This window comes from Seriola aureovittata, chromosome 19 (assembly GCF_021018895.1).
Source record: "Seriola aureovittata isolate HTS-2021-v1 ecotype China chromosome 19, ASM2101889v1, whole genome shotgun sequence".
NCBI lineage: Eukaryota > Metazoa > Chordata > Actinopteri > Carangiformes > Carangidae > Seriola > Seriola aureovittata.
Window position 1 is genome coordinate 2,080,869 of NC_079382.1, and position 21,187 is coordinate 2,102,055.

General features: G+C 40.9%; 1 protein-coding gene across 1 annotated transcript; it reads left to right on the forward strand.

The window, feature by feature from the left end:
• Positions 1-11,341: 11,341 nt before the first annotated feature.
• Positions 11,342-19,227, forward strand: LOC130187499 (protein NLRC3-like). The gene is made up of 8 exons (XM_056405171.1): positions 11,342-11,442; positions 12,629-12,707; positions 12,872-13,100; positions 13,267-15,058; positions 15,169-15,342; positions 16,249-16,422; positions 16,558-16,604; positions 17,842-19,227. Exons 1-8 carry the CDS (start codon positions 11,378-11,380, stop codon positions 18,417-18,419), a joined length of 3,138 nt encoding a protein of 1,045 aa, XP_056261146.1. The 5' UTR covers positions 11,342-11,377; the 3' UTR covers positions 18,420-19,227.
• Positions 19,228-21,187: the final 1,960 nt, after the last annotated feature.

Genomic DNA, 21,187 nt, shown 5'->3' on the forward strand with positions numbered 1-21,187 from the left:
AGTTTCTGAATACAGGCTGTGTGCATTTCTCTGTGGACTGAGGCTTTGATACTTTCACAGTATTAATATAGAACCTAAACCTGATTTATAATCAAACAACACATGGACAGAGACCTTTAAGGTGACAATAAGACTGAATTAATGACCAGTGTCAGAAAAAATATAAACTATAATCTGTAAAGTGCACATAATGGACAAACAGCCACTCAGAGCAGAGTATATATTAGACAAGCCTGCAAGGCTTACTTAATTATTAATACGTAATTTATGAGAGAATAAATGATGTATTTAGAGATGTATTTTCACAGGTTTTGTATATTAACTAACAGGCTCACTTTCAGTTGAGGAACAGACTATAAGATATATCATTTTCTGACAAGAGTTATTGGCCAAAGCTTTCATATCAAGCTAAGGATTACATTCACCATCGACAGCTGTGCACCACATGTTTTACGTCCAACGTTCAGACTCAAAGATAAGTGAACCCTTGATGTAGAACAGCTCAAAGTGAGGCTGTGGAGATGATGGTGATGAATGGGAACTCCTGTCTGTCATGCTGGTGTTAGAGACCTGCTGGGGTAGGCAGAAACTGAAATACATCCGCTCCCCTGCCGCTCTCACCTCACAGGCCAAATGCACACAGTTCATATACGCACGCAACCCAGCTGCAGCCGTGACCCTTTAGCTACAGTTAGCAGAAGGCTAAACTATTAGCAACATGCAACACAGACACGCAACACCTGCTTTTATGTTAAATCTACCTTTATCAACCAACAACTGCAAAACATTTAGATATCCCAGGGGTATGGTGTTGGCAGCCTGTTACCTGTCCAGGAGACGTGCAGCAAGTGCTGCCTGTACTGAGATATTGACGTGTAGAACAGCCAGTAGGAAAACTCACTCTCTTATGGAATTTTCCCCATTGATGCCAAAATAAAATGACTGCCCACCCCAAATTTAACATTTAACTTACACATCCAGTCAAAAGTTTAAAAGTCATTACTGAAATTTACAGTGTCACTGAATGTAAGCAGGTTTTGACAGTCAAATACTGCACAGCATTACTCCAAAATCTTTCAAATCAAAAATCAAAAAAACCGTGCAATGCAGTTTAGCAGTCTGTTTACACAGTTTATTTATACATTCACGAAGTTTATTGATGCATGTTCTTGTATTTTCATGCCGATATTTACAGTATTTCTACCATATGACCCCTGGCAGGTTCTGTACCCCTGAGTGCTGCCTGTGCTAAACATACAATACTATCAAGGGCTGAATATAATTCTATGCAAATTCCTTATAGAGAAAAATCTAAATTGTAAGGAACAAAAAATAAATAACTGTCCTCAATACTTGCCCTCATTATAGAACTGTTTTCCTGTTTGTTCTCCTGCAACTCATCAGTCAACGGTTACATGATGCTCAGTTGATCTCCATAAAGAGATTTTTCTCCACGGGGAGATCAGAGGTCACAGTGAGCTGACCGGGCTTCAGTATCACTGCTGAAGGATAACGTCAGGGGTGTTGAAAGCCTTTAAAGGCTGGAGTGTTGGTTGAAAAATGGCCTGTTATTTAGTAATACACCATCACACTGGGTTATTTTGAAGCCATGAGCTCAGAGTCACTCAGTAAAACTTTTTAACACCCTCAGTCGGACGCGTTCCGAGTTCATTCATGCTGTTTCGTATTACACTGCTCACACACAAAGATGGAAAACGACGAACTTCAACAAAGCTTTGTCCAAACTTGGAGTGGTTTAAAATGGCGCCAAGTGAAAACTGGTCAGAGAGGTTTGCTCCTGAATGAAGCAGTAAAACGTCTTCGATTACACACACAGGAGTTTCCCTCCGAAAAGACGTCTCCACCTGCTGAGATAAACAGTGATTGATGTCCCATAATAATCAACACATCATTCTGTTTTTTCCCTCCCAAAGTGCTCCATGTTGGCTGAAATATAAACACCATTTAAGATGTGGAATATTTCATTATATATGATATACATATATGATGAATTGGCAAGGGTCATATGGAGCAGAACTCAGTTGTTATCCCATCTTCAGCCACAAAACTCCATGTGTCAGTTAGCTTTTGTAGGATGTTCTGAACACCAGCCTTTCAACATGTATAGCATCATATATGTGTCTAGATTATTTTATTGCAGGATATTTATTTTGTTAAAGATTTTTAATTACTTAAACACATTAAAAAAAACCATGACTGAATGCTGCATCTTGTGGTGATTTTCAAACTCCAAACACATGTCTATACAATCAACACGAATAATGAGGCTCCAGCATATGATACTGTTTTTGAAGTGAATGTTTCTTAATGATGCATTGTCAAACTTTACATGCAAGACAGTGTTAAGGCAATCCACTGGAAAACCTTTGAATTGAAACCGCCACAGTTTTCTAATATTGATGAAGTTACTGGCTGACATAAATCATCGCTTTTAGACTTTGGCTGAGTTTAGACTTGTGTTTTTCTCCCAAAATTATTTAGGAATATGAGTAATATATGGAGCCAAAGCAGGACTGGACACCCACGGTTTTGTTCCACAAGCAAGAAAACTACTCAGAATAGAACCAAAAAAATATTGTTGTTTTCTAATTTATAGTGTATAAAGAATGTGTTTCTGTTTTTAGCTGCTTTTAACAAACACGATTCCCCCAGAGGCCCCAGACCTTCTAGGCATCACCATCTTGACAAAATAAATCAATTATAAGCCATTTACTACAGACACATTTACCAAAGCTAACTGTACATATGCAAAACAGCCTTTAGTGCTACTAATAATATCCTTATTTATATAGAGCTAATCAATACAAAGTGCTTCACATAGCAATCATAAAAACACAGCAATAAGAGAATAAAAGTACTAAACCAACAGAGTTTGGTACCACACGTGAACCAATACAGTACCAGTACCTGGAGTTCAGTACTGGTATCTAACTTTACTATTTATTCATAATATTTTTTAAATTTACACACTTCCAGACATCTCCATATCCAAACCCGTCCCTACAACCTGCAGCCTGTCTCGGCTTGCCAGCATGCTGGTGAGGAATTTCGCATGCAGCCAGTTGCTGAGGGCTGGCTAACGCTAGTAAAAATTGCTAAGCTAACGTCAACCGAGAGAGTGAAAGACAAGACAGTTTTCTCCATCAACAACTTCATCCAACCAGAAACTATCTCTCTGATCTCGTCACCATGCTGAGTTCCGACCCATGAGTACTCAGTGGTCGTTACTGCAATATTACAGTACTCAGTACTCAGTACTCTTGGGTCGGACCACGCCCATCTTCATTTTGCTCTCACACCTGTAAGGTTTCATGACTGTATTTTGCAGAGTTGTGACGCTGTGGAGGTGAGGAAATCTGACAGACACCAAAGTGCTCAAAACCTCCTCTGTGGTAGTTGTGCTACAGTAGTAACGCTCGTAGTCTCCACCACCACATTTTGCCATGGCGACACACACACAGCGAACTAATTACGATAAATGATTATGAAGACGTTTCATGTTTCGTTGTCTATGGAGGGTTCAACTTCTGTGGCGCTGATAGGAGGCGCGCTGACGTCAGCTGCTGCTGCAGGGAACACGCTACACTGACCCATCAGCTTATAGATGTGGTTTGTGTTTGACCAGGTGTTCCTCAGGCCTGCTTTGTATTTCACATCAAACATGCACATCGCTCTGACTCACTTCAAAAAGCTGCAGGTGTGTGTCAGTCACGTCAGTTACACTCTCTCTATTTCTCACCGTACTCTTTAGAGTGACTGTAGTACTCAGTAGTACCCATGTACCCTAAAAGTACTGAGTTTGGTACCCAACACTATGAATTAACAACATTAAAAATTTAAAATGGTAAAACCCACTCAGCCTCTGGCCTGTTATTTCAAAAAGCTCTGCCCCCCTTCGTCTTCAGGCGAGTCTGGAACAGATGGAAGACCCCCGCCCTCGGAAGATGCCAAAGTGCAAGCAGGGTCGTGCAGAGATAAAAAGGTTTATATAGCAATAGATTCTTATATCTGTTCTAGAGAAAAAACTGACATTGACATACGTTGACAGTTTCGAGGTAAACTCCTGCTGTTTGATACAAAATATTAGCAGAAAAATGAAGCATATTTTTCATGTTTCTGTTTCAGTTAAGAGCTGAATCAATTCATCGATTAATTAACTGTTATTGAGTATATTTTTTTATGCCTTTTAATGGACAGCAGCAGTGAAGATGTGGAGAGAGAGTAGAGGAGTGACAAGCAGTAAATGGTCCAGCCAGGAGTCCAACTGGGAACTTGCTGTTCGTGGCTTTTATACCCATGTGGTATACATCCTAACCGCTTGGCTATCAGGTCGCCCGACTCTGGATCTATTTCGATAATTGATTTATCATGTGCATGATGCTTTTCTGGCAAAAATGTCACGACGTTCCCTCGTTCCAACTCCTGAAATGTGATGATTTGCTGCTTTTATTGTCATCATATGTGATTGTAAACTGAACATTTTTGAGTTTGGGGCCGTTGGTCTGAAGAAATGAGACATTTAGAGACGTGTGGCCTTCCTGTAGGAAATTATGATCCCCTATTTTCTGTCATCTTAAAATCCAAACGATTCACAGATTAATCAAGAAAGTAATCAGCAGACTAATTGACAATTAAATGAATCATTAGTTGCAACATTATGAAGACATTTGCAAACAAAATAACTGATTCAGGACCTGTTTTTACTTATGTTGATATATGTGCCATTTAACAATGTGAAAGGTATTTATGGCTTTTATCTTACAGCAGCTTTAATCCTGATTGGGGCAGTTTTTCATCATTTAGCCTCTACCTCCCTCTGTCCATGTATGTCACACATATATCACAGCTGTAATATTACACACTGGAATTTTTACACCCCTTTTTACAGCCTTCTCACCAGACTGGGTCAATTCACTGTCTTGCTCAAGGGCACAGCAGTGGCTGAGGGGCTGAGCCTGTGACCCTGCGGGTGATGGTTTCACTAGTGGTCATTGCTGTTGTATTAATAATAGTCCCCTCACCTCTACACAGAGGTCAAAGGTCAGGAGCAATTCAGCAGGTGGATGATCTAATTTTAATAGCCGATCGGTTTTCATAAGTCAGTTTGACTTCGCTCTTCATGTGTTGTCCACATGTTACAAAGCTGAGACTTCAAGAGTAGCCCGATGCTATAAAACTTTTTTAAAAAAAAACATCTGTTTGTGTTGAAATTTGAAATGCAAACTTCAAATGTAACCGCATATTGTTCTGCCAGCTCCAAATTTCCTCCAGATTCATAAAGTCAGATGAATTAGTCATCAGACAACAAGCTGTTTGGTGTCGGTTCAAGGAGAAAGCATCTTCTGGAACAACTGGCTGCCATGTTGTGGACAGCAGAGCCTGCTGCGTCAAAATGAAATAAAACAGCAGGAAAAGTTACAGAAGCGTGAAGTTTGATGAAGTGATTAGAAAGAGCGGAAAATGAAAATACTGAGCCCAGTTTGGTCCAATCAAACCTGTAATTGATAAACCATCAAAGCAAATAGATGTACTTGACATTTACAAACAAATCCTGGTGTAGCACAGAAAGCTGGGCCCCGAACATATGCAGCCTCGTCGGGCCCCTATTCTTACATTACTGTCACACCTGAGCGAACACGCAGCTTCTGTAGTTCATAATTCAAGAAAAACACATAAGATTTCACTGGAATCTTGTTTTATTTGCAGGATCGAGGTGAATTAGTTTCCGACACATGCTCACCCAGTCCGTTGCGGAAGCAGCATAATCAACCTGCTGTCGCTCTCAGACTAATACACTGCCCTTAATACGGGCGTCACGTCACATCACAGCTCAGTGTACGTCACCGAACCATCCGCAGCAGCAGCAGTGATTGGAAATACAACAGTAAAACTGATCGTATTTCAAAAGGTTCTTACTTGAGCAACACTGTAAATTACGAACGTCTTTAACCTGTGTGATTTTTGTGTAGTTCTGATACAACAAAACGTAAAAACGCTGCTAACTGTTATATTAGCTAGCCAGCCACGTTACATACCAACATGAAATTTACATATTCTGAAATGCCACTAGCTCTCTTTTAGTAGCTTGATTTTTACTGAACCCTCAGCAGCTGCGGTAGAAGACTGACTGAGGATTTCCCTCCACATCTGGAGAAATAAATCATTAATTCAATGGGAGTAAAAGCTTCATAATAAATAGGCAAGATGAATGATGATAATAGTTTTATTGTTATGATTTATGAAAATCAAGTACATGTTTGGCCCCAGTCTGAGGTTCACCAGGCCATTTAATGACTGGGTGAATTACTCAGAGGGAAATGATAAGAAATAGTTTCCACCCACAGGTCACTATAGTGAGTGAATTATTGAATTTAAGGAAGCCAACGGATTTTATAAACGAAAATGACCATAAACGATGATAAAGATATTTATGTACTGTCATTGTCAGCTGGTTTTCATCCTGGGTGTTGTGCAGTGCTGAAGCTGAAAGATGTGATTCTTTGACAACACTGCCACCTGCTGGAAAAGCTGCAGCACAGCATGAACTCACAGCTCTGAGGAGAGGCGTCAAACAGCTGCTCCACAGTCAGGACATGAGGCACAGACTGAGAGGGAGGTTTTAAAACAGAGGCAGAACTCTGATTTTAAAGCCGTGTGGAAAAGGTAAATTCATCTTGTCTCACAGCAGCAGCGACTGACATTATCTTGAGCAAGGCATTTAATCATAAGATGGTGGACAGCTGTGGCTGTCTGTGGGTTTCAAGAGATCAGGTTTCATTCTTTGTCTAGAGAGAGGACAGAAATAACTAGTGTCATTTTTGATACATACATGACACAGCTCTGTCTCTCTCTTCTTCAGATTCACAATCTGTTCTCCACACCCTGTCCTCCCCTGACTCTCCACCTGGTGTCCTCATAGAGTTTCCTGACTTTGACACCGCTCCTCCACACATCTGTCCTTCAGTACCACAACAGCTATATAGCTGTCCAGTAACACTCCAGTCACATTCCAGGTGGTGTTTAATGTCTTGTGCTGAGTCTGGCCTTTGTCTCTGCCTGCTTTGCAGTTTTATGACTTGTTCCTACACGTGTCTGGCCTTAGTGGAATAGTTCACCTGTGTGAATGAACTGCAGCTGCCAATCAAGAACCTTCCAGTGGTGTTTGATGTTTCTTTTATTGAGTTTTATCAATGATAGTTCCTCAATTACACCTTTCTCTGCTGAGTTGATATTTAGCACATTAGACATGTAGTTGCACCATCTAGTGGACAAATACCAAAACTACATCACCTGGTCTGGGATTCCCCTCACACAGGTTAGACTGGTTTTTGACGTCATTCTGATGTTTTATAGACTTGGATGTAACTCATCTTCAGACCAAACACACAGACACCAGGACAGATGAAGGAGAACGAGCAGCTTCTTCTCTCCAGATGTTTCCTCTACACATGAAGGTGGAAAGTGTGTGTGTGTCGACCTGAAGTGAGTTCAGCAGGTGAGAATCCTCCCAGAGAAATCTGTACATGTCTGATGAACAGGATCACTGTGATCACATTGTGTTGTATCACTGTCTAACTGGACAGTAGAAATGGTTCTTCATGGTGATTGGCCGGGTTAAAGTATCTATCTCATGCTTGCAGGTGTAAATATTCTGAAGAATTTCTATCACAGTTAATTGTTGATGACTTCGAGTGTGATTTGCATCTATTACTGCGGCTGTACTGTAAAAACATGGAGTTCTGTCAACTTTTTAGGGACTAGACTTCAAGATTTCTAAAAGTGTAAGTGAACCGAATGAGGAGTTTAAATCATCAGACTTAAACTTGATTTTAAATGTCTCTAAATGTGATCATTAGAAATTTTAACTTGACCGAATCAGAGCATCATTTCAGCTTAAATGATGAAAGTTGATTGAAAGTTGATTTCCTTAAACTGATGTGTAGTGTTTCTGGGAATCAACTACAGTTTAATTGTAATCTAATCTAATTACTGAAAATGTGTCATAACTGGTCTGACAGCTTGGATCAACTTGGCTGAGGTGCGGTCATTGTTGTCAACTGTGTCCAACTGTTAATGTTAATCATGTTTAAAACAAACATTTTATAAACACAGAGAAAACTCTGATTTTAGTGATCAGGCAGAGATGTTAATTACACTGCTCAAAAGAAATGAAGGGAACACTTAATCATCGCAGTATAACACCAAGTCAGTTAAACTTCAGGGATCTCAATCTGTCTATTTAGGAAGAACAAGCGATTGTGAATCAGTTTCAGCTGCTTTGGTGCAAATGAAAGTGACAACAGGTGCAATGGAGAGGCAAAAGCAAGACAACCCCCAAAAAGGGAATGGTTTTACATGTGGTGTCCACAGCCAGTTGCTCTCTCCCGATCCTTCCTGACTGATTCTTCTCTAGTTTTGTGTTTTGTTAGTGTCTTTGTCACTACTGGAGGCATGAGGCGGTACCTGCAGCCCAATCAGGTTGCACAGGTAGTCCAGCTCCTCCAGGATGGCACATCCATACATGCGATCGCAAGAAGGTTTGCTGTGTCTCCCAGCACAGTCTCAAGAGCATGGAGGAGCAGTGTTAAGGCGTTTGCCAGAGAACACCAGAACTGGCAGGTTCATACTGAGCACATGTGACAAGCGTGAAAGAGTCTGGAGATGGCACGGTGAACGTTATGCTGCCTGTAACATCATCCAGCATTACCGGCTGGCGGTGGGTCAGTGAATGTCTGGGGAGGCATATCCTTGGAGGGTTGCATAGACCTCCATGTCATAGCCAATGGTACCCTGACTGCTGTTAGGTACCGGGATGAAATCTTCAGAGTGATTGTCAGACCTTACGCTGTGGTGCAGTGGCCCTGGGTTCCTCCTGCTGCAGGACCATGGCCGGCCTCATGTGGCCAGAGTGTGTAGGCAGTATCTGGATGATGAAGTCATTGATGCCATTGATTGGCCCTCATGTTCCCCTGACCTAAATCCAGGTGAGCAACTATGAAACGATATGCCCTCAATGGGTTGATCATTTTGGTTTCCATTGACCGTTGTTATGTCATTTTTAATTTGTTGCTACTTAATAATAGTTAACTGTTTACTAAGTGGCCTCTTAAGGCTCCTCAGCAATCTTGAGCCGCCCCCCCAGACAAGTTGAAAATGTGAAACATTTTTGAGGTGCTCTAGGAAAGGTTGATATAACAAGCGGATTTTGGGGGCACTTTAACCAGTCAAACAAATAGATGCTCAATTTCTGACTATATAAAATAAATTTTGAGGATGCTACACCAAATTGTAACACAGGTATCAGTTCATCCTGAAAAGCCCTGAACCAAATCTGACGATTTGTGCCATGTAAGTGACGGGAATGAGAAACTGATGTATCCTTTAATCAAAACCTTGTTGTATTGAATAAGTCCATCCTTATTAAACTGGGTGAACTGGAAACAGTTGGGGGTAAGGTTTTTATAGTTACTTGGAATAACCTCAGGGAATCCATAAAGAAGCAGGTCTCATTCCAGTTCATCATTTGTTTGGCATTTGTTGGTGTTTTGGACTCACTTTTCTACATAAATAATTGTCTTGCGAACGGGTGTATGTTTTTAATTATTCTGTGTTTGCACTAATGATGTGTTCCATGGGTAAATTGCGTACAAACAATATGTAAAGTATCTTCATTAGATGAGATCCAAGGATTGTGTGAGCTGCTACAGGGCACAGTATGTGGCACAATGAACCTACTGACAGAAAGAAAGTCAGTCAACAGATGTCTCTGTGTTGTGGAGACACTGAGGATGCATGAGGATGTTTGTTTTGTTACAGGCCCAAACACAGAACCTTTGACCAAATACAGTAGAAAGATCTTTGAATTGTGACATTCTGTTTCATTAATAATGTGAAGTGATCCAAATTGCTGCTCCTCCACTACATCCTGCTGAACTTTGGTCATTAGTCAGTTAGCACCATCTAGTGGACAGAGAGAAGACACGCACCACCAGATCAGTGATTTCTCTGACCTCCTAGCTTACTAACGCACGTTAGACTGGTTTCTGACGACTCAGTGTTTTTCTATTTTACATTCAGACTCTAAACTTAAGAGGATGTGACATGATGCTCAGATCAAACAAATGCAGACACAGAATTTCCTTCTCTCCAGATGTTTTCTCTACACATGAAGGTGCAAAGTGTCTGTAAATCCACCTGAAGTGAGTTCAGCAGGTGAGGATCTGGAAATGTTTGGACATGATCACGTTGTGTGATTGTGTTTGACGGGACAGTAAAAGTCTTTAGATCTTAATGGGTGTTTCAAAATATATACAGTATATATTCATAAGAATTTCTGTTGGAGTTAAAAGAGAATGATTTACGGATTATTTGCATTTCTGTTTGTGGTTCATAGAATCGACCGAGAACTGATTGTAACCTGAAACTACATAAGTAAAAAGTGACAGAACTGGTTGGACAGCTTGGATCAACATGACCAAGTTGTTGTTGTTGTTGTTGTTGTTGTTGTTGTTGTTGTCCTCAAAACACAATTTCTCAATCTCTCTCACCATTACTAGAACAGATTGTCTTCACTGGAGCTCTGTTCCCTTCCTAGATGAATCTGTTCAGTGTGTCAGATGGAAAGAGAAGCTGGTTCAGTGTATTGTAGAGCTCCACATTTTGGGATGAAACAGCAGTTTTTGGGTTGACACATTTTGTGGGCTCTGTACCAAATATTAGAATATACGGTCTATGTAAGAAAAATTCTGTGGTGATAACTGACAACAAATTGTGGTGGAGTACCAAACATTTAAACTTGTAACAAAAAAGAGATTTAAAGGTTTATTTTTAAATAAATATTTACTTAATATATAATAAAATTTGGGGATTTCAACAAAACACAATATTGGGGTTGCTATAACAGTAACAATGACTCTATTAATGACAACAAAACAATATTGTTCCCAATGGTGTCTTTATTATGCCATGTTTAATGACTGGAAGATGCTTGCAGTCTGGTCACATGGTAGATACTGTCTTCTTACTTGAACTTTACGTGTTACATTTCAGCCTTTCTGCACGATATAGATCTGGAGTTCTGAAAACTAATTTACATAAAAACGTTTGAATAAAATGCTGGACTGTGTTTTGAGAGAAAGATCCTTTATCTCAGTTTCCTATCTGTGGGATAGTTTAATTGTGGAAGGTCAGGGAGGGCGACACCCTGGGTCTCTGAATGTCTTAACCACGAACTCTTCAATTGCTTGTGACTGATGCCAGGAATGTCTGCTACAAACTACTTTTCATTTGTCACTTGTTTGGTTGAATCAGGATGAAGCAGCAGAGACCAGACTCTCCTGAATCCAGCCGTGTGTCCATGAAGAGTGGATGGTCTATAGGTCACTTTATTGACTTTAAAGCTGGACAACCTGCTGATGGAAGGTAAGAAGTGAAAACTGAACTTTGTTATTATCTGCATGAGAAAAGGATCTGAGAAAATGAAACATGTCTTGGTCCAGAACTTCATAGTTTAATAATGGAACTGTTTATTGTTCAGTCCTACAATAGTCACATTAAAATCACAACACAGAAAAGAAAGTTTGTTACTTTTCAGTGGTTTTGTTTTTTCTTGCAGCAAAATTCATCTCATCCAAACTTCAACAGTCACAAATGAAAGTCTGTAGACTGTAGTCAATTAAAAGTAAGAGTAGTCGTCAACATAACGATTTGCTTTAGAGCACAAAGTTTTCAACTTAAAAAAAAAGAAACACCTCAGTAGTGAGTAACTTAGTAAAGAAAACCTCTCAGAACACTACTGTCTTCTCCCCTCTTTTTCATTTGATGTGGATATGACTGACATCATCCCAATCAAAGAAGTCTTCCTCAGGTAAAGACATTAATGGTCAGTTAGTGATGAAATGTCACATCATCCTCTGGTCAGAAAATCTGCTCCATAGAACCTCAGGACAGTATTTCCAGTCTGTATCTCTAAAGTCTGATTTTAAACATTCACATGTGACTATAACATTCATATTCTATTCTATGTAGACAATTACAGTCTTTGCTTGTTATCTCCTATATTATATTATATTATATTATATTATATTATATCATATCATATTATGATCTGGAAATAATCATATCATATACATGGACCATGACCATATAAGAAGTGTCAACATGTTACAGTGTCCTCAAACCTCCACTCACAGAGTCAAACTAGTGAGATCCACATCATTCACCAGAATAAAATACAGCAAATCATAAAACAGCCTAATACTCAATAGCTTATATCATTCTAAAATATCATAGGGGTATGTCTGTTAAAACATGTGTAACCAAATAAGATAAGATCCAGAGAAAGTTCCACACTGTTGAATAAAAAAATGTAATATCAGATGACTCACATAGGCTTATTAGAGATAATGAGGTGACGTTTCTTTATGAATCATCTTTTAATACGAGAGTGTTCACTTCTTCACTTCTACCTGAGGAAGACCACCTTCATGTCATCTCCCAGTCACCTGCCATCTTCATTTCATCACTGGAGGAATTTGAACTCATCAGTCACTACATTGTGTCAGATTGAAGTCTTTCATTTTCCTTAAAGTTGATGTTTTCTCCACAGAGTTCTGCAGGAGAGCTCAGAGGTCCACAGTGATCAGTCTGTTCAGCAGCATCAACCAGACCTGGACTCCATATTTATGGTCTGTACATCTACAATCACACTTTTACTATTCAACTACATCAACCACAGATTAAATGCTGAGCTACCACTCAGGTCCTAACAGTCTCCATGCTGTTATGTTTATGAATCACATGTTGTGTTCTTCCAGTTTAAAGGAGATGTTCCATTTATCATCTGTTCCAGCTGCTGGAGGAGAACATTTTCACTTTTGTGAAGAATGAGCTGAAGAAAGCACAGAGAGTCCTGAGACCAGATTACCCAGAATGCTCAGAGAGTCAGAGGGAGGATCAGGAGGTGTTGGAAGGTGAGGATGAAGAGCAGAGGAGGAGCAGCAGAGAGGCATTTCTGAAGATCACACTCAACTTCCTGAGGAGAATGAAGCAGGAGGAGCTGGCTGACTGTCTGCAGAGCAGTAAGAGGATTTCTCTGTAGATTTAACTTGATGTAAAAATGTGGAATATAAAGGTTCAAGACATGGGGGGAAATATATTAATAGAATCATTCTTTAGTGGAATAAAATGATTAAATATTTACTTTATTATTTATTCATTTATCTTATTTGTTCTTTGTTCACCTAGAAAGTCATGCTACAATTTGCCAACGTAAACTCAAATCTAACCTGAAGAAGAAGTTCCAGTGTGTGTTTGAGGGGATCGCTAAAGCAGGAAACCCAACCCTTCTGAATCAGATCTACACAGAGCTCTACATCACAGAGGGAGGGACTGGAGAGGTCAATGAGGAACATGAGGTCAGACAGATTGAAGCAGCATCCAGGAAACCACACAGACCAGAAACAACCATCAGACAAGAGGACATCTTTAAAGCCTCACCTGGAAGAGATGGACCAATCAGAACAGTGATGACAAAGGGAGTGGCTGGCATCGGGAAAACAGTCTTAACACAGAAGTTCACTCTGGACTGGGCTGAAGACAAAGCCAACCAGGACATACAGTTCATATTTCCGTTCACCTTCAGAGAGCTGAATGTGCTGAAAGAGAAAAAGTTCAGCTTGGTGGAACTTGTTCATCACTTCTTTACTGAAACCAAAGAAGCAGGAATCTGCAGGTTTGAACAGTATCAGGTCGTGTTCATCTTTGACGGTCTGGATGAGTGTCGACTTCCTCTGGACTTCCCCAACACTGAGATCCTGACTGATGTTACAGAGTCCACCTCAGTGGACGTGCTGCTGACAAACCTCATCAGGGGGAAACTGCTTCCCTCTGCTCACCTCTGGATAACCACACGACCTGCAGCAGCCAATCAGATCCCTCCTGAGTGTGTTGACATGGTGACAGAGGTCAGAGGGTTCACTGACCCACAGAAGCAGCAGTACTTCAGGAAGAGGTTCAGAGATGAGAAGCAGGCCAGCAGGATCATCTCCCACATCAAGACATCACGAAGCCTCCACATCATGTGCCACATCCCAGTCTTCTGCTGGATCACTGCTACAGTTCTGGAGGAGGTGTTGAAAACCAGGAGAAGAGAGCTGCCCAAGACCCTGACTGAGATGTACATCCACTTCCTGGTGGTTCAGTCCAAACTGAAGAACATCAAGTATGATGGAGGAGCTGAGACAGATCCACACTGGAGTCCAGAGAGCAGGGAGATGATTGAGTCTTTGGGAAAACTGGCTTTTGAGCAGCTGCAGAAAGGAAACCTGATCTTCTATGAATCAGACCTGACAGAGTGTGGCATCAACATCAGAGCAGCCTCAGTGTACTCAGGAGTGTTCACACAGATCTTTAAAGAGGAGAGCAAGCTGTACCAGGACAAGGTGTTCTGCTTCATCCATCTGAGTGTTCAGGAGTTTCTGGCTGCTCTTCACGTCCATCTGACCTTCTTCAACTCTGGAGTCAATCTGCTGTTAGACAAACAAACATCCTTGTTGTGTTTTGCATTTAGGGACAACCTGACGGATCTCTACCAGAGTGCTGTGGACAAGGCCATGGAGAGTCTAAATGGACATCTGGACTTGTTCCTCTGCTTCCTCCTGGGTCTTTCACTGGAGACTAATCAGACTCTCCTAAGAGGTCTGCTGTCACAGACAAGAATTAGATCAGAGTCAAATCAGAAAACTGTCCAGTACATCAAGAAGAAGATCAGTGAGAATCTGTCTCCAGAGAAAAGCATCAACCTGTTCCAGTGTCTGAATGAACTGAATGATCGTTCTCTAGTGGAGGAGATCCAACAGTACCTGAGATCAGGAAGTCTCTCCAGAAAGAAACTCTCTGCTGCTCAATGGTCAGCTCTGGTCTTCATCTTACTGTCATTGGAAAAAGATCTGGATGTGTTTGACCTGAAGAAATACTCTGCTTCAGAGGAGGCTCTTCTGAGGTTGCTGCCAGTGGTCAAAGCCGCCAACAAAGCTCTGTACGTGCACATACAGTATAGCAAACTAGATTAACTAACTGTGTCTTTATTAAAGACAAAAAATAAATACTTTGTTATTGGTTTCTTTTGTTTCGTTGATTCCTCTTCAGACTGAGTGGCTGTAACCTCTCAGAGAAAAGCTGTGAAGCTCTGTCCTCAGTCCTCAGCTCCCAGTCCTCTAGTCTGAGAGAGCTGGACCTGAGTAACAACAACCTGCAGGATTCAGGAGTGAAGCTGCTGTCCAATGGACTAGAGAGTCAACACTGTAGACTGGAAACGCTCAGGTCAGGATTCATCTTTTTGTAAACAGTAAAGTTAAATATTGAGGCTTTTTATTCATTTTTATGATCTTGCATTAAATTGTGGTAGTAATATTGTACTAAGGAGGTTTGCTGACTCAGGTGATTGTCATCAGTTCAGTGTTGTTGTGCAGAACAGAGAAACTGTTGTTCTACTAGTTATCCAGGGTCACCAATGTTAGACTCAGTCTGGCTCTCTTGGGGTTTCACCTGCTTCACTAAGTTAATTTAGGTTTGTACAGGCCCCAGCACAAATGTCCAATAAAGAACATGACCTACGTCAGATCAGGGGGGAGAAAATCCAGGATGTCCAGATACTAAGATCGCAGTCAGAGCCTTCCTCTCAGCAACACTTAGTCACATAGATTTAACCTTCTCATGGTACACTTGTATGAATGTTGCTGACCAAAGAGCTGTAAACAAACCAATGATTATAAAGAATACTAAAAACAGCTGATACCAGTCAACCAATACGAGCACAACTTCAGTGATATGCCTGAACCAACACAATGTGCAATTAGTGTGACTGACAGTTACAGTTGTTAACATTTCATGCTGATTATTAAACTGGACTAATGTTAAAGTGGAACTAGATTTAATTTAGAGAATTTAAGCTGACAGTAAGTTCCTGTTTCTTTGTTTGTCTGTGTGTATATAACTTATAAATTACATTATTGAGACAAATAATCTCTACACAGGGACATTGTGACGACTCAAACTCCTTTTGACACGAAGTTCACTAGGTTTAGAGTTAGGGTAGGTCTCCAGGAAATGAATGTAAGTTAGTATAATGTGCTCTGTAGAAGTGGACAACCAAAGTGTGTGTGTGTGTGTGTGTGTGTGTGTGTGGTGTGTGTGTGTGTGTGTGTGTGTGTGTGTGTGTGTGTTCAGTCTGTCAGGCTGTCTGGTCACAGAGGAAGGCTGTGCTTCTCTGGTCTCAGCTCTGAGCTCCAACCCCTCCCATCTGAGAGAGCTGGACCTGAGCTACAATCATCCAGGAGACTCAGGAGTGAAGCTGCTGTCTGCTGGACTGGTGGATCCACACTGGAGACTGGACACTCTCAGGTATGGACAGATGGACAGACAACAGCAGCTCTCTCTGTTTCTCTATCTCTCTAACTGAGGAGCTCTGCTTCATGTTTCATAGTGGATATGAGTGAAGGTGGATGAAGTTGATTCTGACTTTATTTCTTCCTCCAGGGTGGATCATGGTGGACCACAGAGAGTGAGACCTGGTCTGAGGAAGTGTGAGTGTTTTCACTGATTCTCCACTGAACTGTGATTCATGAGAACACAGCTGCACATGTTCCACTAGATTTTTACATCTCGACTGAAGTACAACGTTTCTCCAGAGTCTCATTCAGGATTCAGCTTCTGTTTTTTGTCAGTGTGGTTGGAGAGATGTTAGAATTCAATCAATCAATTTCAAATCCACAATCACAACAAACTGAACACAACTGATTGATCCAAAAATACTAATCAATACATGTTTGTTTGTTTTTTATTAGATTCTTTATTGTGAAGCACTTTGTAAAGTCTTTTTTCCATAACAACACACTAATCTAAATTATGGATCATCTTTCTGACCTTTAATAATGATGACTGGAATATGATGGTTTACAGGTTCAGGTGATGGATTCATTAAACACACTATAAACAGCCACATCCACGCTCAGTGGTTGTGTAATGACAGCTGCTCTGATAGTATTAGAAGCTTCGTGGATGTGGCTCGATGGTAAAACTGCTCTTGTTTTTTGCTGCTCTTTTCACTGACAGGTCGACAGACTGCTGAAGCAGACAACAGTATTGATATTCAAACACATGATTCAGGGTGTGTCTACATCATTTCTGTCTCACTGTGGGAGTGGAAATGAGGCTCCTGTATGTTCGTCCACTTCCACAGTGACTGATATTCATGAAACAGAACCAGGTGAACCCACAGCTTTATAATCCTGAAGAAAACAGCAGTTTTGTGCATCTGGCCCCTGGTCAGTGAAAACCAGCTTAGAGACAGTTGGTGGACCCACAGTTCTCTGACTGGATATTCATTAACACTGAGTTCAGCTTTTTGGAGTTTTTGGACTAAAACATCCAGACTGTTGAAACTTTTTGTAGCAGACGACAGTTTGAGATTTGATGTCAAAGGTGTGAACTTTGTGCTGCAGTGGAAGATGAGCCAGTTTCATTAGTGAGACTTTATTCACTACATGTGTTTATTGATGTGGATCTCCATTAGCCGTCATCCTCAGGTCCAGAGCAGAAAAAAAGCAGAACATCACTGACATCTTGACTCTCATGTTCAGTAACTGTTGATGTTCTTATAACTGGATTATTGGATTTTAATTTAAATGTAGTCAAACATTATTCACAGTTGAATATGAAATGTTAGTTTGAATGATTCACTTTCAGTAATTGTCAGTAAAGTTGTTGATAAATCAACAGATGATAAACTGCAGCTGTGTTGTGTCTTGTTCTCTCCATCAGACGCCTGTGAACTGGAACTGGACACAAACAAAGTGAACAGAGAACTTCAACTGTCCGACAACAACAGGACGGTGACTCTAGGGACCAACCACCAATCCTATCCTGATCATCCAGACAGATTTGATGTCGGGTATCAGCCACTGTGTAGTAAAGGTCGCTGTTACTGGGAGGTCGAGTGGAGAGGAATAGTTCATTTATCATTGAGTTACAGAGGAATCGCCAGGAGAGGGGACAGTGATGACGGTGTATTTGAAAGAAATGATCAGTCCTGGAGTCTGATCTGCTCTGCTGTTCTTGGTTACTCTGTCCGTAACAATAACGAAGAAACATCAATTCCCCCCTCCTCCTCCTCCTCCTCCTCTTCCTCCTCCTCATCCTCCTTCTCCTCCTCTTCCTCCTCCTCTGCCTCTCACCGAGTGGCAGTGTATGTGGACTGTCCTGCTGGCACTCTGTCCTTCTACAGAGTCTCCTCTGACTCACTGACCCACCTCCACACCTTCACCACCACATTCACTCAACCTCTGTATCCTGGGTTCAGGTTCTGTCCTGGTTCCTCAGTGTCTCTGTGTCGTCTGTAGGTCTGACAGTCTCTGCTGTGGACAGAAACCCTGCTGACAGTTGACTTCAGTTCAGTTCACCATCACACACACTCTGACCTGTGAAGCAGATCTGACTTGTCTGATTTCATTTGATGATCAACATTTTAACAGTTTTGTAAAATGCTTTTCAGTCTGTACAATGATTGCTTTGTCTCAGTTCACTCTGCTGTTGTTACGGTCAGCATCCAATGAGCAGCATCCAGCTCTGTTGGAAATTGTTTTTGAAAGTCTGAACAGCCATGGAAGCCCAGTGTGACCTCAAAATCACAACTTACTTAGTTATCAAATCCAATGTGTTAGTGTAGTTATCTCCTGCATTTTATTAAACCATTATCATTATATAACTGTACATAACTTGATATGTTTCACTGTCTGGACAGATCGTAGTGACACTTGGAGTCTTGATCTGTAATTACAGATACTGTTATTAAGTTCAGAACACATCGCTGAGTCTGTGGATTGATTCATTTGATAAAAATGAGGTGTATCTTTTCTGTGACAGGAGCAAGTGATGGAGGGCAAAAAATCTTTCTGTGTGCATTTTCCTCTGGTCTCAGGCAACGGGAAAGAGAGAGATATGGAAAAAGAACTCAAAAACTGCCTGATGCTGTGACAGTGAAAATAAACTAATTCACTCTAAAAAAGACTCTAAACCTCTAATAAAACAGGTCAAGTTAAATCTTATAAAAAATAAATCTCAAAAATGATTCACACACACTCTGCTTCATTAGTCTATACATAAATCATCAGTTCATATCTGTATTGTTTCTCATTATATCATTAAAGACTTACTTTACCCCTCCTGAAAATCTTGGTCAGCTCTGGTCTTCATCTTACTTTCATCAGAAAAAAGATCTGGACGTGTTTGACCTGAAGAACTCTCTCAAACTCTCTGACAACAGGAAGGTGATACGTGTGACATACAATCAGTCATATCCTGATCATCCAGACAGAGTTCACTACTGGTCTCAGCTGCTGTGTAGAAATGGTCTGACTGGTCGCTGTTACTGGGAGGTCGAGTGGAGAGGAAAGGTTTCTATATCAGTGAGTTACAAAGGAATCAGAAGGAAAGGAGCCAGTAAAAAACTAAGTTTGGAGGAAATGATCAGTCCTGGAGTCTGCACTGCTCTAATGGTGGTTACTGTGTTTTTCACAACAACAGAAAAACACCCATCACCACTTCCTCCTCTGTCTCTCACAGAGTGGCAGTGTATGTGGACTGTCCTGCTGGCACTCTGTCCTTCTACAGAGTCTCCTCTGACACACTGATCCACCTCCATACTTTCACCACCACATCCATTCAACCTCTGTATCCTGGGTTCAGGTTCTGTCCTGGTTCCTCAGTGTCTCTGTGTCGTCTGTAGGTCTGACAGTCTCTGCTGTGGACAGAAACCCTGCTGACAGTTGACTTCAGTTCAGTTCACCATCACACACACTCTGACCTGTGAAGCAGATCTGACTTGTCTGATTTCATTTGATGATCAACATTTTAACAGTTTTGTAAAATGCTTTTCAGTCTGTACAATGATTGCTTTGTCTCAGTTCACTCTGCTGTTGTTACGGTCAGCATCCAATGAGCAGCATCCAGCTCTGTTGGAAATTGTTTTTGAAAGTCTGAACAGCCATGGAAGCCCAGTGTGACCTCAAAATCACAACTTACTTAGTTATCAAATCCAATGTGTTAGTGTAGTTATCTCCTGCATTTTATTAAACCATTATCATTATATAACTGTACATAACTTGATATGTTTCACTGTCTGGACAGATCGTAGTGACACTTGGAGTCTTGATCTGTAATTACAGATACTGTTATTAAGTTCAGAACACATCGCTGAGTCTGTGGATTGATTCATTTGATAAAAATGAGGTGTATCTTTTCTGTGACAGGAGCAAGTGATGGAGGGCAAAAAATCTTTCTGTGTGCATTTTCCTCTGGTCTCAGGCAACGGGAAAGAGAGAGATATGGAAAAAGAACTCAAAAACTGCCTGATGCTGTGACAGTGAAAATAAACTAATTCACTCTAAAAAAGACTCTAAACCTCTAATAAAACAGGTCAAGTTAAATCTTATAAAAAATAAATCTCAAAAATGATTCACACACACTCTGCTTCATTAGTCTATACATAAATCATCAGTTCATATCTGTATTGTTTCTCATTATATCATTAAAGACTTACTTTACCCCTCCTGAAAATCTTGGTCAGCTCTGGTCTTCATCTTACTTTCATCAGAAAAAAGATCTGGACGTGTTTGACCTGAAGAACTCTCTCAAACTCTCTGACAACAGGAAGGTGATACGTGTGACATACAATCAGTCATATCCTGATCATCCAGACAGAGTTCACTACTGGTCTCAGCTGCTGTGTAGAAATGGTCTGACTGGTCGCTGTTACTGGGAGGTCGAGTGGAGAGGAAAGGTTTCTATATCAGTGAGTTACAAAGGAATCAGAAGGAAAGGAGCCAGTAAAAAACTAAGTTTGGAGGAAATGATCAGTCCTGGAGTCTGCACTGCTCTAATGGTGGTTACTGTGTTTTTCACAACAACAGAAAAACACCCATCACCACTTCCTCCTCTGTCTCTCACAGAGTGGCAGTGTATGTGGACTGTCCTGCTGGCACTCTGTCCTTCTACAGAGTCTCCTCTGACACACTGATCCACCTCCATACTTTCACCACCACATCCATTCGAACTCTTAATCCTGGATTTGGGCTCTGGTCAGAGGGCTCCTCGGTGTCTGTGTGTTCTC

Excerpts from the sequence above, each read along its gene's own strand:
- LOC130187499 (XM_056405171.1), top strand. The coding sequence starts at position 11,378 with ATGAAGAGTGGATGGTCTATAGGTCACTTTATTGACTTTAAAGCTGGA. Across the intron at positions 12,708-12,871 it reads ACCTGGACTCCATATTTATG|CTGCTGGAGGAGAACATTTT; the intron begins GTCTGTACATCT and ends CATCTGTTCCAG. Across the intron at positions 13,101-13,266 it reads GGCTGACTGTCTGCAGAGCA|AAAGTCATGCTACAATTTGC; the intron begins GTAAGAGGATTT and ends TTGTTCACCTAG.